At 32.2% G+C, this 19,552-nt stretch overlaps 4 protein-coding genes across 8 annotated transcripts; all 4 read left to right on the top strand.

Annotated features, from left to right (window-relative positions):
- The first annotated feature begins 737 nt into the window (after positions 1–737).
- On the top strand, positions 738–5,499 carry LOC109801394 (uncharacterized). Of its 3 annotated transcripts, none has more exons than XM_083066271.1 (12): positions 738–793; positions 1,178–1,266; positions 1,386–1,461; positions 2,231–2,277; positions 2,364–2,843; positions 3,685–3,723; positions 3,911–4,028; positions 4,254–4,334; positions 4,560–4,592; positions 4,753–4,785; positions 4,940–4,972; positions 5,154–5,499. In XM_083066271.1, the coding sequence occupies exons 2-12, from the start codon at positions 1,189–1,191 to the stop codon at positions 5,195–5,197; spliced, it is 1,062 nt and encodes a 353-aa protein (XP_082922397.1). In that variant the 5' UTR covers positions 738–793; positions 1,178–1,188; the 3' UTR covers positions 5,198–5,499. The 3 variants fall into 3 exon arrangements, with proteins under 3 accessions (XP_082922397.1, XP_020218039.1, XP_029127746.1); XM_020362450.3 differs by lacking the exon at positions 738–793 and adding an exon at positions 838–950; XM_029271913.2 differs by lacking the exons at positions 738–793; positions 4,940–4,972 and adding an exon at positions 838–950.
- Positions 5,500–8,488: 2,989 nt separating this feature from the next.
- LOC109800976 (large ribosomal subunit protein bL19cz) lies at positions 8,489–10,656 on the top strand. Of its 2 annotated transcripts, none has more exons than XM_020361920.3 (5): positions 8,489–8,639; positions 8,735–9,016; positions 9,156–9,242; positions 9,334–9,467; positions 10,349–10,656. In XM_020361920.3, the coding sequence occupies exons 1-5, from the start codon at positions 8,616–8,618 to the stop codon at positions 10,455–10,457; spliced, it is 636 nt and encodes a 211-aa protein (XP_020217509.1). In that variant the 5' UTR covers positions 8,489–8,615; the 3' UTR covers positions 10,458–10,656. The 2 variants fall into 2 exon arrangements, with proteins under 2 accessions (XP_020217509.1, XP_020217508.1); XM_020361919.3 differs by having other exon boundaries at positions 8,492–8,639; positions 8,732–9,016.
- A 1,413-nt stretch (positions 10,657–12,069) lies between these two features.
- LOC145953004 (vesicle-associated protein 2-1) lies at positions 12,070–14,900 on the top strand. 2 transcript variants are annotated; one of them, XM_083066273.1, is made up of 6 exons: positions 12,070–12,279; positions 12,374–12,526; positions 12,657–12,772; positions 12,870–12,989; positions 14,008–14,076; positions 14,675–14,900. In XM_083066273.1, exons 1-6 carry the CDS (start codon positions 12,228–12,230, stop codon positions 14,807–14,809), a joined length of 645 nt encoding a protein of 214 aa, XP_082922399.1. In that variant the 5' UTR covers positions 12,070–12,227; the 3' UTR covers positions 14,810–14,900. The 2 variants fall into 2 exon arrangements, with proteins under 2 accessions (XP_082922399.1, XP_082922398.1); XM_083066272.1 differs by having other exon boundaries at positions 12,074–12,279; positions 14,002–14,076.
- Positions 14,901–17,329: 2,429 nt separating this feature from the next.
- Positions 17,330–19,096, top strand: LOC109800705 (bax inhibitor 1). Its single transcript, XM_020361542.3, has 6 exons — positions 17,330–17,553; positions 17,659–17,802; positions 17,889–17,980; positions 18,297–18,483; positions 18,605–18,760; positions 18,862–19,096. The coding sequence occupies exons 1-6, from the start codon at positions 17,449–17,451 to the stop codon at positions 18,910–18,912; spliced, it is 735 nt and encodes a 244-aa protein (XP_020217131.1). The 5' UTR covers positions 17,330–17,448; the 3' UTR covers positions 18,913–19,096.
- Positions 19,097–19,552: the final 456 nt, after the last annotated feature.

The following is a 19,552-nucleotide window of genomic DNA, read 5'->3' as shown; positions in this document are numbered from 1 at the left end:
ATGTTAGGTTAAAATGTTTTTTTAGTTCCTATAATTTCAATTACTTTGCTTTTTAATTTTTATAGTTTAAAATAATCTTTTTTAGTTTTTATATTTATTTTTTTCAATTTTTTTATATTTTTATAGTGTAAGATATATCTTTTTAGATCCTATATTTGTATGTTTTTAATTTTTTAAATAATTATTTTTTTATAACGTTGTGTATTTTGTATTAATGTGATAGAAATATTTATTTTTGTGAGAGTAAGAAAAAAAATGTATTTAAAGAATGAATGCCACGAGTTAGAATATAGAAGAGGAGTAAAATATCAAGAAATCTAATTTAAAATAACTGAAGTAAAATAAATTCAACATACAACACCTGAAATCTATCATGTTAACATAAAAGAGATGTTAATTTTTTTTAAAAAAATTAAAAAGTTACACATATAGAAATTTAAAAGATTTATCTTATATTATAAGGATTAAAAGAGATTGAAAAAGATAAATATAAAAACTAAAAATTTCAATTTTAAATTTTAAAAACTAAAAGATAAAATAACTGAAACTATCATACTAAAAAAAATTATTTTAATCATTAAGTTACGACTAAGCATCCTATTGAATATTTTCAATTATTTAATCAGTTATTTTTTGTTTACAAAATGGAGGGAAATTTTGAAAAAGAAGGAAGTGATGCTTAGCTTTTGTCTTTTGTTGAGAAAGAAAAGGAACAAGTTACAGGGGAAATGGAAAGTGATACACTTAGCAGTAAAGAAATGCATTTTGAGCTGAGAATCCACTTACTTTGAAGGTGGGTCAAGTACTTAAGAGGTTTTGGAATCACCCCTTTAAATTTAGCCACTTCCATTATCTGTGTCTTTTGAATTCGAACTAACACAACCAAATGGACTGGAGACGCTTCTTCAAGCCCAAAACTCCACAAACTCCTCAAACTCCTCAAAAACCCAGTATTCCTTTCTTCCATTTTCCTAACATTATATATCATATCATATTCACATGTCTCTTATTTTCTTAAGCATAATATATACCGTCATTTGTTTATTTTCCAATGTGAACCATTAAATGGTCATGTTTGTTTAGACTAGAGAAATGTTACTAAAATAGTGTATTATTGAGAAGCGTTAATTTTGTTTGTTGACCAATGCATATTTTTATATGTATTCATTCCGTGTAGATGCAATACCGATGTTGGATCAAGTAATGAGTGCCACCAAGGGTGCAACCGATGCATTTTCTGGTGTTAGCAAGCAAGTCAATAATTCGGTAAGACAAAATTCATCATTTTTCTATTTGCACTTGAAGTATGCTGCCATTGCCATTTGCTCCTCTTTTTTTTTCTCTCTTTTTTGTTGAGAAGTATCTGTTTCTCATGTTTTATACAGTTTAGAATGTTGGGAACTTCGAGTATTCCTGGCATCGTTGGATATGGAATTGGTCTTCGTCATGGTATTGGACTTGGTATGCCATATCTATTCATATTTCTTAATTCTTTGCCAAATAATATTATGTTTCACCTTTTTCTGTCTTTTATGACATTAGGTGTTTGTTACATTCATTGATATGCATTGCTTGTTATGTCTTTACATCGGATAATCTCGTCATTAACTCCCCTTTTCTATTATCTTTTTAAAAAGTTTAGATCATCTGTTCTGATTTGTTCCCAAAACGATCCATTTCGGAACTGATATTTTGGTATGTTTTACATCTTCTCAACATGTTTTATGATCAGTAAATCTTGAACGGCTTTCATTGTTTGTTGATTCTATAGCTGTCCTACATCATACATCATAATCATACGTATACATTAGTTTATTGCTTCAAGTTGACTTCCAAACCGCTTTTATGTGGGACTAAAATAAAATTACTATTTATAAAGTCTAATGGGTTATGGCTCACTATGCAATGCATGAGAGAAAAAATCATATTAGACTGAGTAATTTGTAAACTTTTACATTCATATGCATTGTACCCTAAAGAATAAAAATGTGGAATCAGAAGACGTTGCTAGGAGTTGCCACAACTTAACAAAGCCTCTTGATGCTATAGACTCGAGTTCTGAGCTTGAATGAAACTTTGTTATCATTTACATATTATTGGCCATATATTCTTCTTGTCACTTGACATGGGTGGAGTCGGAGTCTCAATTTGCTTATTTTACAGTTGAAAAAGACATTGTTTTTGGTGTACATTCTTCAGTTGATGCCTGTGTTTTGACTTACTATGGCAGGCCTATCTGTGAGATCAGGGGTGAATCAACTTCAATCTCGTATAGTAGTATGTGGAATTTCTCTCATCTCAAAAGTATTCTCTTATATTTTCTACTTTGAATACATCTCATGATAAAATCTTGAATTTGCTAGGAGCCAATGACAAAGATGATTGGACTTATTCCCGGTGTACCCTTTGGTCGGGGTGCATTGCCAATGCCAGAATCCTCAAAGAGTGGCCAAAGCAAGGTCCCTACCGACCAAATTTCTGCTGAAAGCATGATAAAACAAGCAACGAAAACAGCTGAACAATTTTCTCAAGGAAGCATGACACAAGAGGCAACTAAAGCAATGGACCAAATTTCTCAAGCAAGCATGATGATGCAACAGGCAACCAAATCAGTTGACCAAATTTCTCAAGGAAGCATGACGCAGTTGGCAACTAAATCATCCAGCCAAATATCTCAAGGTTTGGTAGGGTCTCAACCCACAAAGACTGATTCAGCTTTTGATAATAAAGCGTTAAAAGGGGATGCAGTTGTCTCTGCATCTGACAGCCAAACAGAGAAGGCTATTAGCAACTTTTCGCAAAATCCATCATTGAAGATAGAAGGAGGAGGACTTGATCAAGCAGTATGCACTCATTTTCATATATGACTATTAGATGCTATGCCTTCATTAATTTGATTATTAATGATTCTTTGTTAACATTTTAAAACTCCTTAGAACATCTCCAATGGTACAACCGTGTGGAGTTGATTAACTAAACTCACTTTTGCTGCGCCCTAGCATATTGCATGGGTTTTAAGAACTTAAAATGGGTCCTATGATTATCTTATAATTCTTAAGAACTATTAAGAAACATTTCTTATATAAGCAACTGCTCCAATATTAACCGCCACGTCAATTGCTATAATAGTGAAACTACATAAGAACTAGTTCTTAATATTAAGAAATAAGCAATTCCCATGTTCTTGTAACCTAGAGTTTTCACATTCATTTTAATGATTTTATGCTTCATAAAAGTGGATGAAATGATAGAATTTGCATTCTGTATCTATTTATACACTGTTGAAAGAAAGAGGCTTAAGGCAAAAGTTGAGGAAAAACAGCCCAGGTGAAATTTTTTGGTTCCATAGGAATTGAACACTCGATACCAAGAGGTTACAATAACTCACGTACATCGTTTAACCAACTAAACTAAATTCTCTTGGTGTAGTTAGGGTGAAATTGATTAGTCTTCTAAAGACACTTGTGCTGGTGAATCACTTAGTACTACTTGTTAAGGCTCTTGTGGGTAAAGTACATACAGTCTAGACTCTAGACAATAAATTTATCATTGTTTTCCTAATCAATGTGCATGTGAATGATAGAACATCAATTTTTAATATTATTCCCTCATTTTCTCTTCTTGTGAGTTTTTCCTAAGTTAATCAAATATTATATGAAAAACTGATTCCATGATGCATTGTAGGCTGGACTCATGCAGCCAGAGAACAAACTACTTCAGACGGTAACTTTTCATTCTGTCTGATTAGTGTTGATTTTGTAGCCAACATGTCATCGTAATTGATAGTATACCAAAAGATGATATATTCTCAACGTTAGTAAACTAGAGTATAGTTTATTGTGGAACTTTTCCAGTGGTTCATTCAGTCACTTCAATTATCCGTAACTCAGTATTATTATTGTGGATTTAGGTTATGAAACAGCGACAAATCATTGATGAACTTGTGGAGGAAAATGAGAAGCTTTACCAGATACTACAAGTGAAGGACATGAAAATACCATCTACCAAACCTCAAGCAAGTTCTTCAGGTAGAATTAGAAAGAGGTTACATGTACCAATTATTTTCAGTGTTTGCAAAGAAAAAAAGTTGGTGCATTCTTTTTATTTTATTTTCTATTATCGAATGAATTTTATGGATCTCTCTAAATAATTTGGGACACACTCTGTTTAGTGGAACTCACATGAATTATAATTTTTACAAATCAGAAATTATTTGAACCGATAATAGATTTGTTTAATTTTTTACATTGCAGATTCAAATATTCAGACATTTCCTTCATCGGAAGTTCAGGATAAGAGAACCGGTGTTTCTATGCCTCCTGCTAATGCTGTCGGTATGTGCTTTATATATTCTAACGTATACTTTGACGGAATAAAAAGATAAGTATACAAGAGGAACTTAGATTGAGAAAATTTAGAGATTAACTTTTTTACCTTAATTATTTAAAGTTAATCTTAAGGACTGGCGTTAATAAAATATTTACTTTTAACTAAAAGTATTCTCAAGTTGGATCCATGTAGACTTGCTTAAAACATGTTTTTTGTGTTTATGTTTGTAGGTATATCAACAAGTTCAAAAGGAGAAAATGACGGTAAAGTTGAATAGAGTTAAAAGGAAAAAAATTACTTTTTATTTTTAATTGTATAAAATTAATATCCTAAGTATCAATTTTAATAAGACTAATATCACCAGTTGGATGGTATTAGATTATTAGCCTGCTTAAAACTTAACTTCATTTTTTGTGGTTGCAGGTGCGTTGTCAATTTCAAAAGGAGAAAATGACGGTAAATATGAGTAGATTCAAAAGATTTTTTTTTTACTTTTTATTTATAACCGTTTAAGATTAATATGTTAAGGACCAATGTTAATAAAAAGATTTAGTTGCAACTAAAAGCATTCTTAAAATATAATTTTGTTGTTTGTGTTTGCACTTTGCAGGTACCTTGCCAATTTCAAAAGGAGAAAATGATGGTAAAAAGAGTAGAGCTAAAAATAAAAAAATAATAATAAATTCTCTCTATTCTTAATTGTTTAAAATTAATATATCAAGGACTAATGTTAATAAAATCTTTGTTTTAACTAAAACCATTTTCAAGTTGGGATGGAAATGACATGCTTAAAAGTTAAAAACATAATTTCTTTTTGTTTACAGGTCCGTTGCCAAATTCAAAAGGAGAAAATGACACTAAAAAATAGTAGAGCTAAAAGAAAAATTCCCACATCATGACGTGGAATTTCTATGCCTAAGTACTACTTTGACAACTAATTCTTTTTAATGAGTGAATATGAAATATTCCATAAATAATTGCAGTTAAATAGATTTGTTTTGTACTAATCATGGATCCCTTTGTAAGAAACAAATAAAGCTAAAAGGGACACTCGAGAAATTTAATAATTTGAATTCATTGCGATGGAATCTAGTGCTTTATTTTCTGTGGTACAAAATTGTCCATGTGTATTTTTATCATAAATGAATAAATTCTGTAACTTTTGGCATACACGAATGCCTGTTGTGTAATAAGCAAAATTTGAAATGCTAGTTTATGACTTGTGCGTTGGGATTTTATTCTGTCTAAAGTGAAACATGAGGCCAAGGATGTGTCCTCTCTTGTTACCCACATTGGCCTTTGCAGAGAATTATATTCAACAAAATTCAGTCCACACATTCTACTTGTAATTCAATCCATTCACTCTCCTATCCAAACCTCTCAGGTTTCTGTGTTGTTCTTCTAATATTACTTCCCATGTGATAGACAAAGGGGTAGATACAATATACAAACACCATCCATATCTCAAATGTAGAAGAATTATATACCCTTATTTTTGGTTTTGCAATAGAGTAATATAAGGGCATTGGTTATTTTAGCCTAAAGTTGACACATATGATTGATTTCTACTTATTACAATAGCTGTGATTTAGATTCGGTTCTCCAATTCACACTTTTGTTCTAGCAAACAAAGGGACATTGGTTATTATTTTTTTAGTTTGTGTTCCTTACGGTTGACATAGTTAAGATGGGAGAATGAGAGACCACACGCGTCCACGTGCACATCACTTTCTATTAGGTTGATTTTTTGAAGAAAAAACCCACGAATATCATACTCTTTATATTCTTCCACCACAACTCATCGTCTCCTTCCACTTTATACACTCACAAAATTCCAAAGTGCCACCTCCACCTCACCCTTCGCCCAGAGAAAAGTCACCTTCAACAATCAACATGTTCCTCTCTTAACAGCTATACCTCTGCCAACTAACCTTCGTCTCTCTCATTCCTCTTCGCCACCATTGAATTGACCTTAAGATGTACTAGTAGTTCAGCATATGTTTCCCATTAAATATATGACTCAGTTTAGATATAATTTATAATAGAAAAACTCTCAAAAATACTTCTATATTTATATTCAAACAAATTTTATATTTTTCAATCTATTGTATTAGAATTATTTCTTTTAACTGTATTATTAGTGCAAAATATACACCAACTAACTATGTGGAGTGCGATTTCTTGTTATACATATGTCTTACTGGACATCGAATAAACAATTATACTTTTTAAGTTATTAGTATTAATTAAAGTAAATTATAATCTCCTATTTTTAAATCACTTTAACCTGATTATATGATTAAAAAACATATAATTAAAAAGTAATTTTTTTTCTTACATTTATTTTAAAATAAATAAAAAGCCATAAATACTATCGAGAGCCAAGTAATCCGGGTCATTATTATATAATAGAATCAGTTTCGACGAATTTTTAATAACTTTATTTTTACTATAGTCTTAAACAACGTAATATACTTCCTTTATCGAGACATATATTTGGATGACTTTTTCGAAAATAATAATGAGATACGTTTTTCTGAGTTAAAAATTAATCTATCAATATTTTAAGTTAATTTACAGAAACTTTTTCGCAGAATTTTATTTCTGAGAAACTATAAATAAATTTATGTATAAATTAATTATAGCTTGGTTAAGTTTATATAAATAAACCTTTAATTTTTTTATATAAACTAGATTGACAAGGTAATGTACGTAGCATAATTTGTACGTAAAATTGAGAGGCAGCATAGGAAATTTGTCTTATTGAGTAGCTAAGGTAGGAAACATTACAATGCAGAGATGAATATCGGTGACACTCTCTAAGAAATATCTGAAAAAAGCACGGAAGAAATATGGAGAAAAGTAAAAAACGAAAGGGAGAAAAAAAAGCTAGGGTAGAAACATAAGGAAGAAGCACTGTAGCAGCTGCAAAGAACGGTAGGAATAGGATGGAGAAGGTGGTTCCATGAAGAAACGCGTTGCTGGGATTTGAATTGATGGGATTGTCAGAGACAGAGGCCGGTGAGGGAGATGGAGTGGGTGATGGTGATGGTGATGGTGATGGTGATGGTGATGGAGAGGGGGCTTGTGCCGTGGATATAGCCACCAGAACCAAGGAAATGGCTACCACACGCGTGAGTGCCATGCTTGGAGAATGGAAGAAGGAGGAAGAGGAACCACCTGCCTCGTCATTCAATATATAGGACCAGACCAGTCAAGATAACAATTTTTCTATTTCTAATCAACCTTCTTTCACTCACACACAAATGCCCCAATATTTCATGCAATCATTCATACGTCCTATATTCTCTTTTCATGCACCTATATCATGTATCAACTATTAACCTTTTTTTAACATAACACAAGTACCAAGAGGTTACTCATCAAAAAACAATTCAAGTAAAACCATCCCCTAAATTTCAAGGTCGTCTAGTATTCCACATGATCACAATTTTATCATATGATCGCAACATTATATTAGGGTTTAAATATTTTATTTAATTTTTATAGTTTTACTTATTTTATTTTTAATTTTTATAATTTTTATAGTTTAAGATAAATTTCTAGTTTTATACTTACAATTTTTTAATATTTTTGTCTTTATTAATTTTTTTGTGATGTTGAATTTTGTATTGACATAATAGATGTATTTAATTTTACGAGAGTAAAAAAGTGTCTTAATAACGAGGATTGTAAATGAAGGTAAAAAAGATAAAAAGAAACCCAAAATACCTAATTTATAATAACTCCAACATAATAAATTTAACATAAAATTAAATTAATATATTTATTATGTTAATATAAAAGAGATAATGTTACAAAAAAAAATATTAACAGACTAAAAAAATTAATAAACTACAAGTATATGATTAAAAAAATTATTTTAAACTATAAAAACTAAAATTAATAAAAAAAAGCATAAAAATTAAAATATAAAGTAAGTAAAATTATAAACACAAAAGGTGCGTATTTTATCCTCTCTTATTCTTTTTTTTTTAATTGACTCTTAGCAATAGCAACCGATTTTGATATTGAGCAAATGGACAGAACATGACTTGACCCAACAATGGATATGGGTCTTACCTCTTAGGGATGAATTTGGGCCACACATTTTTGCAGGCCCAACCCAAAAAATGAAAGAAAAAAAAAAGAGAAGTGTAGTTTACACTTTACACGTGTGGAAGGGATAGAAACAGATAAGGGGGTTCTCGTTACATTTCCGGTGTTCCGAATTTCCATGTGTCGCACCCACTGAAGTGAAGTGGAGTCCCTATTCTCTCTCTTCCATGGCTTCCCAAGTTCTTCTTCAGGTTTAACTCTTATCTCTTCATCAAGTGTCAAAGCTCGAACATTATTTTTCGTTAATTCCTTTCCCTCTTCTTCCTCGGAAATTGCATTGCAGCAGCCACTGTTTGCTCCCAAGCTGAGTTTTCCCTCTTCTTCCTCTTCCCCTCGTAACGTGGCGTTAATTTCTAGGGTTCCTTCCACCGCAATTTCACGGCGTTGCGCTCCCCTTATTGCCAAGCCGAGATTCGTTGCGAGAGCTGACTCCAACCTCGAAGGCGGTGCTGAAGCCGCCGAAGCTGTTCCCGAAGCCGAAGCCGAAGCCGAAGCGGAACAAGTTTCGGATTCTGAACCCCCGGAATTGCCCAGAAAACCCCGTGTCAAGCTCGGAGACGTTATGGGGGTAATAAGAGGAAGCATAAAAATAAGCTTGAATGTTTTTATTTAGCAATTAGGTTTCCACACTGCACCCTTTCTATAATGCGTGTTTGTTTGTATGTGAGAGTGTAAGAAGCGTAAAATGCGTGATGCTGTTGATGCAGATATTGAATCAGAGGGCAATTGAGGCATCGGAGAAGGAGAGGCCAACTCCAGACATTAGGACTGGGGATATTGTGGAAATCAAATTGGTATTTATTTTATTAATTGAAATGTATGTTTCTGTATTTATTTTAAGAAGAGTGCTAATGTTACGATGATCTTTTTTTGTGCTTCTTACAGGAGGTTCCTGAGAACAAGCGTAGGTTGTCCATTTATAAAGGGATTGTTATCTCAAAACAAAATGCTGGTATTCACACAACTATTCGAATCCGAAGAATCATTGCCGGCACTGGGGTTGAGATTGTCTTCCCAATGTGAGTTTCATCCTTACCTGAACTGTGTATTTGTAGACTAGTAACGTAATCTCATTTGCACTTTGATGTTTTATTTGGATGCATTGCTTTGTGACTAGGGGGCATAATTATGTAGATATTTTTCAAACTGAAAGAGGAAATTTATATTATGACGAATATTTCATTTAACATTTTCGCTTGAGATGTGAAAAACGGAGTAGTCATATGTTATCATTTTCCAAGATTTAGATTACTACACCAATGCCTGCATTATGTTGTTTACGTTGCGTTTAAAATCTGCAACTTTGCACCTTTTGAAAGTACAAATTGTTATGGGTTGAGTGGCACTGACAATAATAGCTGAAGGTAACCTTGTTCTGGAAAGGCTTTGTTCAACTCAAATGATTGTCAGAAATTGGGTTCTGGAGGGTTATAACTTGTAAGAAGATCAATCCCTTTTTGTGTGTGATTTACCATCTTCCCTGGATATACGGGATTCAGGGAATAATAATCCTAATAGGGAAATGGCAATTGGAAAAGGATATCAGCCCGAAATTGAAGTTTAGCGATGTCAACTTCCTGGGGGAATGAGATATTCATATCTGTTTCGATATGTGACTTACATTCCTGTTGGTTCCTGATGAACGAATGCAATGCACCTATACATTGCATAATTTTTGTCTTCACTTCAGTCTATGCTGTAATGTAATTTGTAAGAGTTTATTAAGTTATCGTTTTGAGGATCTGAATTTATTTATTCAAGCAATTTACCCAAACGGTTCACTTTATTAAGTTACCAAATGATGCTTACTAGTTAAAAGCACACTAGTTTTTCATTTGTAGTCTTTATCAGATTTTTCTTGAGATAGTGTCTTATATGTTTCTTATATTTACTGGAACAGTTACTCACCAAACATCAAAGAAATCAAAGTGGTAAGCCACCGTAAGGTAAGAAGGGCAAGATTGTACTATCTGAGAGACAAACTTCCGAGATTATCCACTTTCAAATGATAACTCGGATGCCCACTTTTCCTCACGTTCATCTTCGATGTAGCATGCTGATCCATGATGAGTGCTGCGGGGCTTTGATTTTATCATTTCAATTTGTTCTGTTGTAGAATATATCATTTTTCTTCCCCTTATGTATCTTCCCTGAAAGTGTACTGAACCTTGATAGTATTGAGAAATTTGAATTGTTTCTTCTGCATCACTATAGTTTACAGTAGAAAGCGAAGCTTTGAAGAAAACATTACTTAAGTTTATTAAATTGGAGGATTTTAATCCTTATGGTTTAAAATCTAAAAGCACACAATGTAATAACCATGTTCTAAATTTCTATAGTTTAATTTGTGACAAGGAGGTCTTCCCATCCAAAATTAGTATTTAAGTGTGTATTTTACACATAATAAATATTTATTATTAGATAACTAAATTCAAAATAAATATATATTTGAATATATAAATTATATTACAAGTAAATTTTATTATGAATAATTATTTCTAGTATATAAAGTATATTTTAAAATTATAAACAATAACTTAAATTATGATATTTTTATAAAATTGAACTGATAGACAACTAATAAAATTAAGAGTTAATCACTTATAGACTGTCAGCTTTTTTATAAGCTTTACACTGGCAACCAATTATATTCTTTAATTGTGTCATGTCACTGTTAAAAATAAATGTGTTAAAAATAAATGTGTTTACAGTGATATGGTACAATTAAAGAATATAATTGGTTGTCAATGTAAAAAAACTTTACACTGGCAGTGTATAGGTGATTAACGTGATTAACTCTAAAATCAAATGTAAAAATAAGGTGTATGATATGGATTAAACATTTTTTTTTGTTATTTATAACCTTACAGGGTAATGCATGCAATGTACTTATAAAAGAGATGTAATGCATGCAATGTACTTATAAAAGAGAGAAGAGAAAGAATGAAAAAGTCTGATTAAGACAATGAGAAAAATGAGATCTTATAACGTATTTTGGAGAATCTAAAATTATTAGATTCTGTTTCAGTTATTTTTTAGTTCTTTTTAACATGTGCTAAAAAAAATGAAAAATTATGATCTCATGAAAGGAAGTCCCATGGCATCAACCATGATCAACTGATCAAGTGATCAGCACATTGATTTCTTTCAATTTTTATTATTTTACTACATTTCAAATATCAGTTAAAATTTGTAATTCTTAAATAAGTATTTTTCATGTATTTGAAAATTTAAAATTTATGATTATTTTTATTAATTTTTTTCCTCTAAAACATTATTCTCAAATTACTCTCAAATATATTAAACATATATAATTCCACGCGTGTGGTTCAGTGGTAGGGATTGATTCACGTTTAAGTAAGGCCAGAGGTTCAAATCTTGTTTTGTGTATGCAGCCGGGATACTCCAGGACGAACAAAAAAAAACATATTTTTCTTTTAGCTTTTTCCCCCAACAGCTTCATACTATTTTTAATAATTTAATATATAGTATATGAGTATATAATAAACAAAATATTTAATAATAAAAAGAACACGTGTGTAGAGGTACGAGGTGGCCCCATGAGAGAGTAGTTTGAGTTTGTGTGTGCCTCTGGCAAAATCAGAGACAGTTGGGAGGAGTTTTAAGACGAAAAGCGAAGTGGATGGCGAAAAATTAGCATGATTTGTGTTTGGACTTTGTAGCTATGATTGGGTGCCCCATGCTCGTCGTTCCACCACACATTTCTTTCTTTTCTTGATGTCACTCTAATTCCATTCCCCATTCCCCCACTTCGCACCATGTCTGCCTCTCAACTCATTTCCGTTAGTCCCGACGAACTCCGCTTCCATTGTACGTAATCAATCGCTTCTTTCTTTTCCTTTTCCTTTTCCTTTTTCTTTTCATTCATTCTGCATTTCCATTCTCATCATTTTCCTGTCTCCAGTTGAGTTGGATAAGCAAACATTTTGCGATCTTAAGGTCCTCAATAACTCTGAGAACCATGTTGCTTTCAAGGTCAAAACCACTTCTCCAAAGAAATACTTCGTACGCCCAAACTCCGGCGTTGTACATCCCTGGGACTCTTGTATCATCAGAGGTCACCTTCTTACCATTTTTACTTCTTTCATTATGCTATTATTATTAGTACTGTTTGCTTAGGAGCCTGTTATTCTTCCGATTCTATGCTATTAGCATCTGATATAACATCCAATTTTTATATTCTTCAGTCACCCTCCAAGCTCAACGTGAATACCCTCAAGACATGCAATGTAAAGACAAGTTTCTCTTACAGAGTACAATAGTCACTGCAAATACTGATGTCGATGATCTCCCCACAGATACTGTAAGAGAGTCTACACTGTCCTTTACACAGGATCAACTGTATAATTTGAAAAGGAAAAAAAAAAATTGATCACAGATACTGATAATTTGACTTGCAGTTTAATAAGGAGAGTGGTAATTTAATAGAGGAATTGAAATTAAGAGTTTCATATATCACTCCGACCTCACCTGAAGGAAGCTCTGAAGATGATGGAAAAAACTCCACTCAATCCTCTTCTGTGAGTCTCTTCTCTTCCCCTACCCTTCGTGGAAATCAGTGTGAAATTCCATGTTTATTCTTTGTTTTGAATTTCATAATTTTATGTACTTAGCCACGATGCCATATATTGTAACTTCACATAGCATTTGAAACGGAAAAGCTTGAGAAATCTGATTAAGGGATTTTCTATGAGTCGCTTCAGTTGCTGGCATCATTCTTTGGTTTTGTGACAGCATTAGTTCCATCTTGTTGATGGACAAACTACTCATGTGGGCAGTACTTGCTGCATTTGGAGGAAACAACATATTGACAAAGCTAGAAAAATGTGATTGATTAGTAAAGACAAAATAAAAATGGAAATCAGTTAAACATTGAAACTCCTGATGTAGGACCCTTCTGATGGAAAATTTAAACATGTGCTGCATCAAAAATCAACTGTTTATAATAGATCTGGTATCTGGTTTCTTCTGTTCCATTTTTACTTTATATAAATTTATAGATGCTTTTCCTCAGTTTTTAAATTGCATAAAACATCTAGCAGATTATGCACACTACAAATTTGCCCATGACAGCAGTGTGGAAGAAAAATTATGCTCAGGTCTCAAGTTAGTTGGCAAAGATTGATTATCTTGTGAAAGATACATAATTTTGACAGCTTGTGGGACTGTTTATAGCTTATACTTACAGACTGAATTTGAAGTAATTACTTTTGTATTTGTGACCCCCACTCATTTTTTTTAGGTTAAGAAAGTTATATTGTCTGCTTTTAGTTACATTCATATTTATAATGAATAACGAGTTTAACAGGCTGTCAGCAAAATCAATGGGTAGTAGTTGCTTCAGTTCTGTCTTCCTTGTTTGATTGATCATCTCTAAAACAGTGACCAATGTTGCACATTTGCACGTTGTTCGTTCATTGTTAACCATTTCGTACATTATAGCATTTATTGCGAGAGTTAAACTTCTCTACATGCCCATTTCTATTGTTTAGATTAGTCAGTCATGCTTAAACTAAATTTCCTTTTCTGAAGAGCCAGGCTTTACAAAATCTGAGGGAAGAAAGAGATGCCGCTGCCAGACAAACGCGACAGCTGCAACAGGAACTGGTAATTGTTCTACACATTTCCCCACTTTACACTTTTATCATAACAATTTGGTTAAGATTTTATTTGAAGTTATTCCAAATGGGGTGGGGGTCATGAGTCCAGGTCAACCCGACAACCTGAATCGGTTTAGATCATTTGTTTAGTTTGGATTTTAAAATTGCAAATTTGATGATATGGATTTGGGGGTCTGGACACATGGAGCCCGAACCGACTCAAACATATACCATTTTTATTTTGTTATGCTATGTAATTCCATAGTTCTATAATTATTTTTGACATAATATGATAACTTTCTTTCATTCTATTCTAATTTCCTACTTTCCCCCGAACCTTTTTTTATTATTCTTTTTATTTAAATATCATTGTTATTCAAGATAACCATATTCTCTGTACTAAAATTGGCCATGAGGCATGTAAAAACGGACATGAGATGGATAAGAGCAAAATGTGGTTAGTAAAGCACTGAAGCTTTCTTTCTTTTTGGGTGCAGTGCAACACTTGAATCTACAAAACAATAGTTATTATCTGTTGTATTCATTATTGGGACTAGAGAGCTATTGTAAATATGACTAATCCATGGGCTCTCTTGAATGTGTAGGACATGCTGAAAAGACGAAGAAACCGACGAAGTGATCCTGGCTTTTCCTTCACCTTTGCCATTTTTGTGGGTGTCCTTGGAGTTTTACTTGGCTTTCTTTTGAAACTTCTATTCTCTTCACCGTCTACAGAATGATTAGACTATTCCAAACATTTGCATGCAGACTCTCCGTATACGTGTAAAGTTTATATTCTTTTGAATGAGATTTTTTCCAATATTCCTCTTAGTCTTAGCGCACTATTCTCTGGTGTGGTAATAGATAGTAAATTATTTTCTTAATGCACATCATACATTCACGAGCATAAAATATTTAAGAAGAATGGAACTGTTTGGTAGTTATTTACAATTATTCTTTTATAACACGTCCCTAAATCTTAGTAATACTAATACAATTGCACAAAAAATTATTATGCAATTTACAATATTTAATATTTCCTGATGATTGACCTATACGGCTCGCTTAGCCCAACAACAAACAAGGGAAAAACAAAGTTTAATTATCGCTTCTGAAGAGATTGAATCGTTATTGTTGAAATCCAATTCTGTGTGTTCACTCTAATCCAAGGAGCATTTCAGCCAATTATCGTGGGGTTCATGATATATACACCTCTTTTTTTTCTTTTCTTTTTTTATAAGTACACCTCTTTTTTTAAAAAATAATTAAAATTTTAAAATATTTTTATTTATTTATTTTTTTAAAAATTTTAATTTTATATCTACAATATTTAATTTACTATTTCTTTTCATACATCATTTCTTCTTCTTTTTTTCCAGTTTTTACATGCACCTTCTTTACCTTTCCTTTACCCCACCTATTTTGGTAGCATGTTAAAACTAAAAGAAAAAAAAAAGTGTGAAAAAGAAGAAGAAAGTAAAAAATTAAAAGTTAAAGGTGTAAAATTTTAAAAACAAAAAAAATTATAATTTTTTATAATTTTTTTAAAAAAATAAAGAAGGTGTACTTATAAAGAAAAGGAGGTGTATATATCATGAGCCTTATCGTGGTTGGTTGCATGATCTCACAACAATCTAGGACCACATACAATAGTGGGCCTCGATCTGCCTAAGAAACGGGCTAAGCTACCGTAGCAAGAGAGGTAGCCCACATCTTTAGGGAGAATGGGCCAAGGAGCTCGACAATAACTGTCCATAGACCAAATCTTGGGACAAAGCCCAATGGGGCTGACTAAGTGCCTTGGTTGAGCCATTTTGGGAACACTATTGACACCGCGTTGAACTATAACGATGGAAGAGCCTTGAATTCTTGGCGAAAAAGTGCACTCGTCTTGTATGTGATGAACCGGTGGTTCATACTTTTAACGTGATTCCTGTTAGTTTTCTCTTCTTCTTTTTTTAATCATAATGTTAGTTTAAAATATCTATTGCATAACGCACATAAAATAAGTATTTAACTCACAACATAATCTATTTTATATTTAAGACTAAGATTTAAACTCTGAACAATTTTATAAAACATACAAAATAATCAATGTTAGTTGATGGTAGTTTTCTTAATCTTAAACAATCGGCATTTAGAAGTCTAACTAATCCAAATAGCTATACTCATAAAGAGATAATGTGTTTCTGGCATCTAATTTATTTTTCCATTACTATTTTACCAACAAGTATTACTAGCAAGTATTTCCTGAATTTTATGAGTTTTAGAATATCTGTGAAATATAAGGAATACAACTTTAAAAATACATTTAAAGTAAATTTATTTTACTAGTAATAAAAAAATATAATTTTAAATGTAAATATAAAATATTACAAATCTGGGTTAATTGGATAATTAATTAAAGAGAAAAATTGATTTAATTTAATACTGAACATCATAAGATGCGTATCACATATAACAACATCATGAAACTAATTTTGCACTATTTAACAATGTCTTTTATAGTATTTAGGTTGACAAGGTGGATCGTTCAATTTCTTAAGATAAATGTTTATTTAGACTTTTTAAATTGCTCGTGTTTTTTATAATAATTTTTTATTCATCAATGTGGAATATGGGAATTTTATTTGAATTACAAAACTGCTATCTTTGTTGATCATCAAATGATCAAATGGTCCCCATTATGTTTTTGCTTCCCCATTATTATAACTTCTTCGTCATAACCAGCATTTTAGTTATGTACTTGTATTTTAATTTAATCACAGACCATTATTCATGATAATTTATTAATTTTTATAATAATTTTCTTAGATAAATTATATCAATAATAATTTTTTTATTAAATTAATAATGTATAATTATTAAACTCTTTAATTACGCATAGGAAAAATTATAACTAAAATTTATAATAAATAAATATTTTTTATTATACTTTGATTAAAATTTGTAACAAATATTTAATTTGATCATATAAATTATATTTTTAATTTATAATAAATAATTTATATTTTAATATAATTTTTTTAACTAATGATATTTTAGAAAAATAAAAATAACTTAAACAGATAAGAGATTATAAAATATTGAAAAAAAATATGAAAATGATAATGTTGGTTGAAAGATATAAATCTAATTTAAAATATGAAACATTTATTATTAATGTGATGTGTTTGTTTGTGATTGGTTGCATTACGTGGGCTAATGATGGCTTAAGAAAAATACCCAAAATGCAACGGCATCCATAGGATAGAAGACTTAAACGAAAAGAAAATAATGTGTTGGTAAGTGTAAGTGGAAGGTTCTGCGAAACCAGGCTCCGTCCTTCAAATATTAAATATAATTGCGGTGTTGAAAATTGAAACGCATTTCCAAAGCCATGGACGCCTTCAATTCCTTCTTCGATTCAAGAAACCGATGGAATTACGACACTCTCAAGAACTTCCGTCAGATTTCCCCCCTCGTTCAGAATCACCTCAAGCAGGTTTTCCCCTTTCGTCTTTAACAATAATCTCAATTTCTCCCATCTTAGGGTTTTCAAAAATTAGGTTTTCAGAATCGTTGGATGTTGGCTGTATTTGGGTTTCAGGTTTATTTCACTCTGTCTTTCGCTGTGCTTGCTGCGGCTGTCGGGGCCTACCTTCATGTCCTTTTCAACATTGGGGGTTTTCTTACGACGGTGGCGTGTGTGGGAACCAGTCTTTGGTTACTCTCCACGCCTCCTTTTGAAGAGGTATGTGTCGTTTTTCTTCCATGTGTTTGGTTTCTTGGTTTCGTGGTTGTTACTCATCCGTGTTTTCTTTTTCTTATGACATGCAGAGGAAGAGGGTGACTTTGTTGATGCTCTCTTCACTCTTTCAGGGTGCCTCTATTGGACCCTTGATTGATTTGGCTGTTAAAATCGATCCAAGGTATGTGTTGTGTGGTGTTGTCATGAATGGATTTTCCCAGGACTCATATCATTATCATGCATTCAATTTCAATGTGGCGGTAGCGGTAGGAGATTGGGGTGTTATGCATAGCCGGTCCTAGATTATAAGAGGGGGTCCTCATTGTAATTCTTGTGAAGGAAAAAAAAATTCAATTTGTCGGGTGACCCTTGTTTGGAATTAAATTATTAAACCATTTTCTCTTTCTAATTAATGATGTGTGACAATTGACTACTGACTTTGGTGTTATTTTCTTAGTTTTGGATAAATTTATGACATTGTTCTTTCGTTTTTCCAGCCTTATCTTTAGTACATTTGTGGGAACGTCCTTGGCCTTCGCATGTTTCTCAGGAGCAGCTTTGGTTGCAAGGCGTAGGGAGTACTTGTACCTTGGTGGCTTGGTTTCTTCGGGGTTGTCTATCCTCCTCTGGTTGCACTTTGCTTCTTCCATTTTTGGAGGATCAACTGCTCTCTTTAAGTTTGAGGTACGTGGCCGTTATATGTTGTTCCCTTTTTGTGAAATTAGGTTGGGTTGGTCTGAAGCTTTAAAAGTATTGAGTCTTAAAGTGCAAGATTTCTTACATGGGTTATTTCATACTGTTGCAGTTGTATTTTGGGCTTTTGGTGTTCGTGGGTTACATTGTAGTAGACACCCAAGAAATAGTTGAGAGGGCACACTTCGGAGACCTGGACTATGTAAAGCATGCCCTTACCTTGTTTACTGATTTGATTGCAGTTTTTGTCCGGATTCTTGTTATTATGGTGAGTTTGATCGTTTAGCAACCTTTTAAAGATTCTTTCTACCTTATTTTTCTTTGCCTCGGAAATTTGTATTGATGGGATTTTTTACTATTATTTTTCAGTTGAAGAACTCAGCTGAGAGGAGTGAGAAGAAGAAAAAGAGAAGAGATTGATTTTCTTATCAATCAGCTTGGTTAACACTTCTCGCTTGGTTTGTAATACATAAAACAATTGTCTAAAAAGTGTTTCACTTCTTGGGTCTGTTTCTACTGTGTAGTTAGTCGGTTGTTTACTTTAATACCAATAGTAAATGTTAACATGCTTTTGAGCTCTCTAATAAGAGAAATTCTTGCATTATCTTTATTTTTTTAAGGATGAAAAGGGTGAGACTTGAGAGGGAGTGAAATAGAATGAATGGTGAAAATCCCTCACGGCAATATGAGAAGTCTTCTTAGGGAAGAAGTCATCATCAACACAATTTTTGAACACATTATTCGGTGAAGTTAATTCAAGACTCGACAAATCAAAGAGTTTGACTATCTATTTACCATTTTTTCCCTAGTCACTTCTTTCTTTTAAATTAATGGTTTTATATAGTTTTATGAGTTTTAAAATAATTTTAACCTGGATGCGTGTTTGTACACAATATTATATATGCACAAGAATTTCGCCGAGGAATGGTATTCATTCACATTGCTGAGACAGATACTTTGGTTCAACTGTAACTGAGGTGGAAGTAGAAATCACTGAGAATGTATATCTGAAGTTTAGTGTACAAATCTGATAGTGAGGAATGAAAATTAAATAAGGACC

Source organism: Cajanus cajan, chromosome 11 (assembly GCF_000230855.2).
Source record: "Cajanus cajan strain Asha chromosome 11, NIPB_CcT2T_4, whole genome shotgun sequence".
NCBI lineage: Eukaryota > Viridiplantae > Streptophyta > Magnoliopsida > Fabales > Fabaceae > Cajanus > Cajanus cajan.
This window is presented reverse-complemented; position numbering and strand designations above follow the sequence as displayed.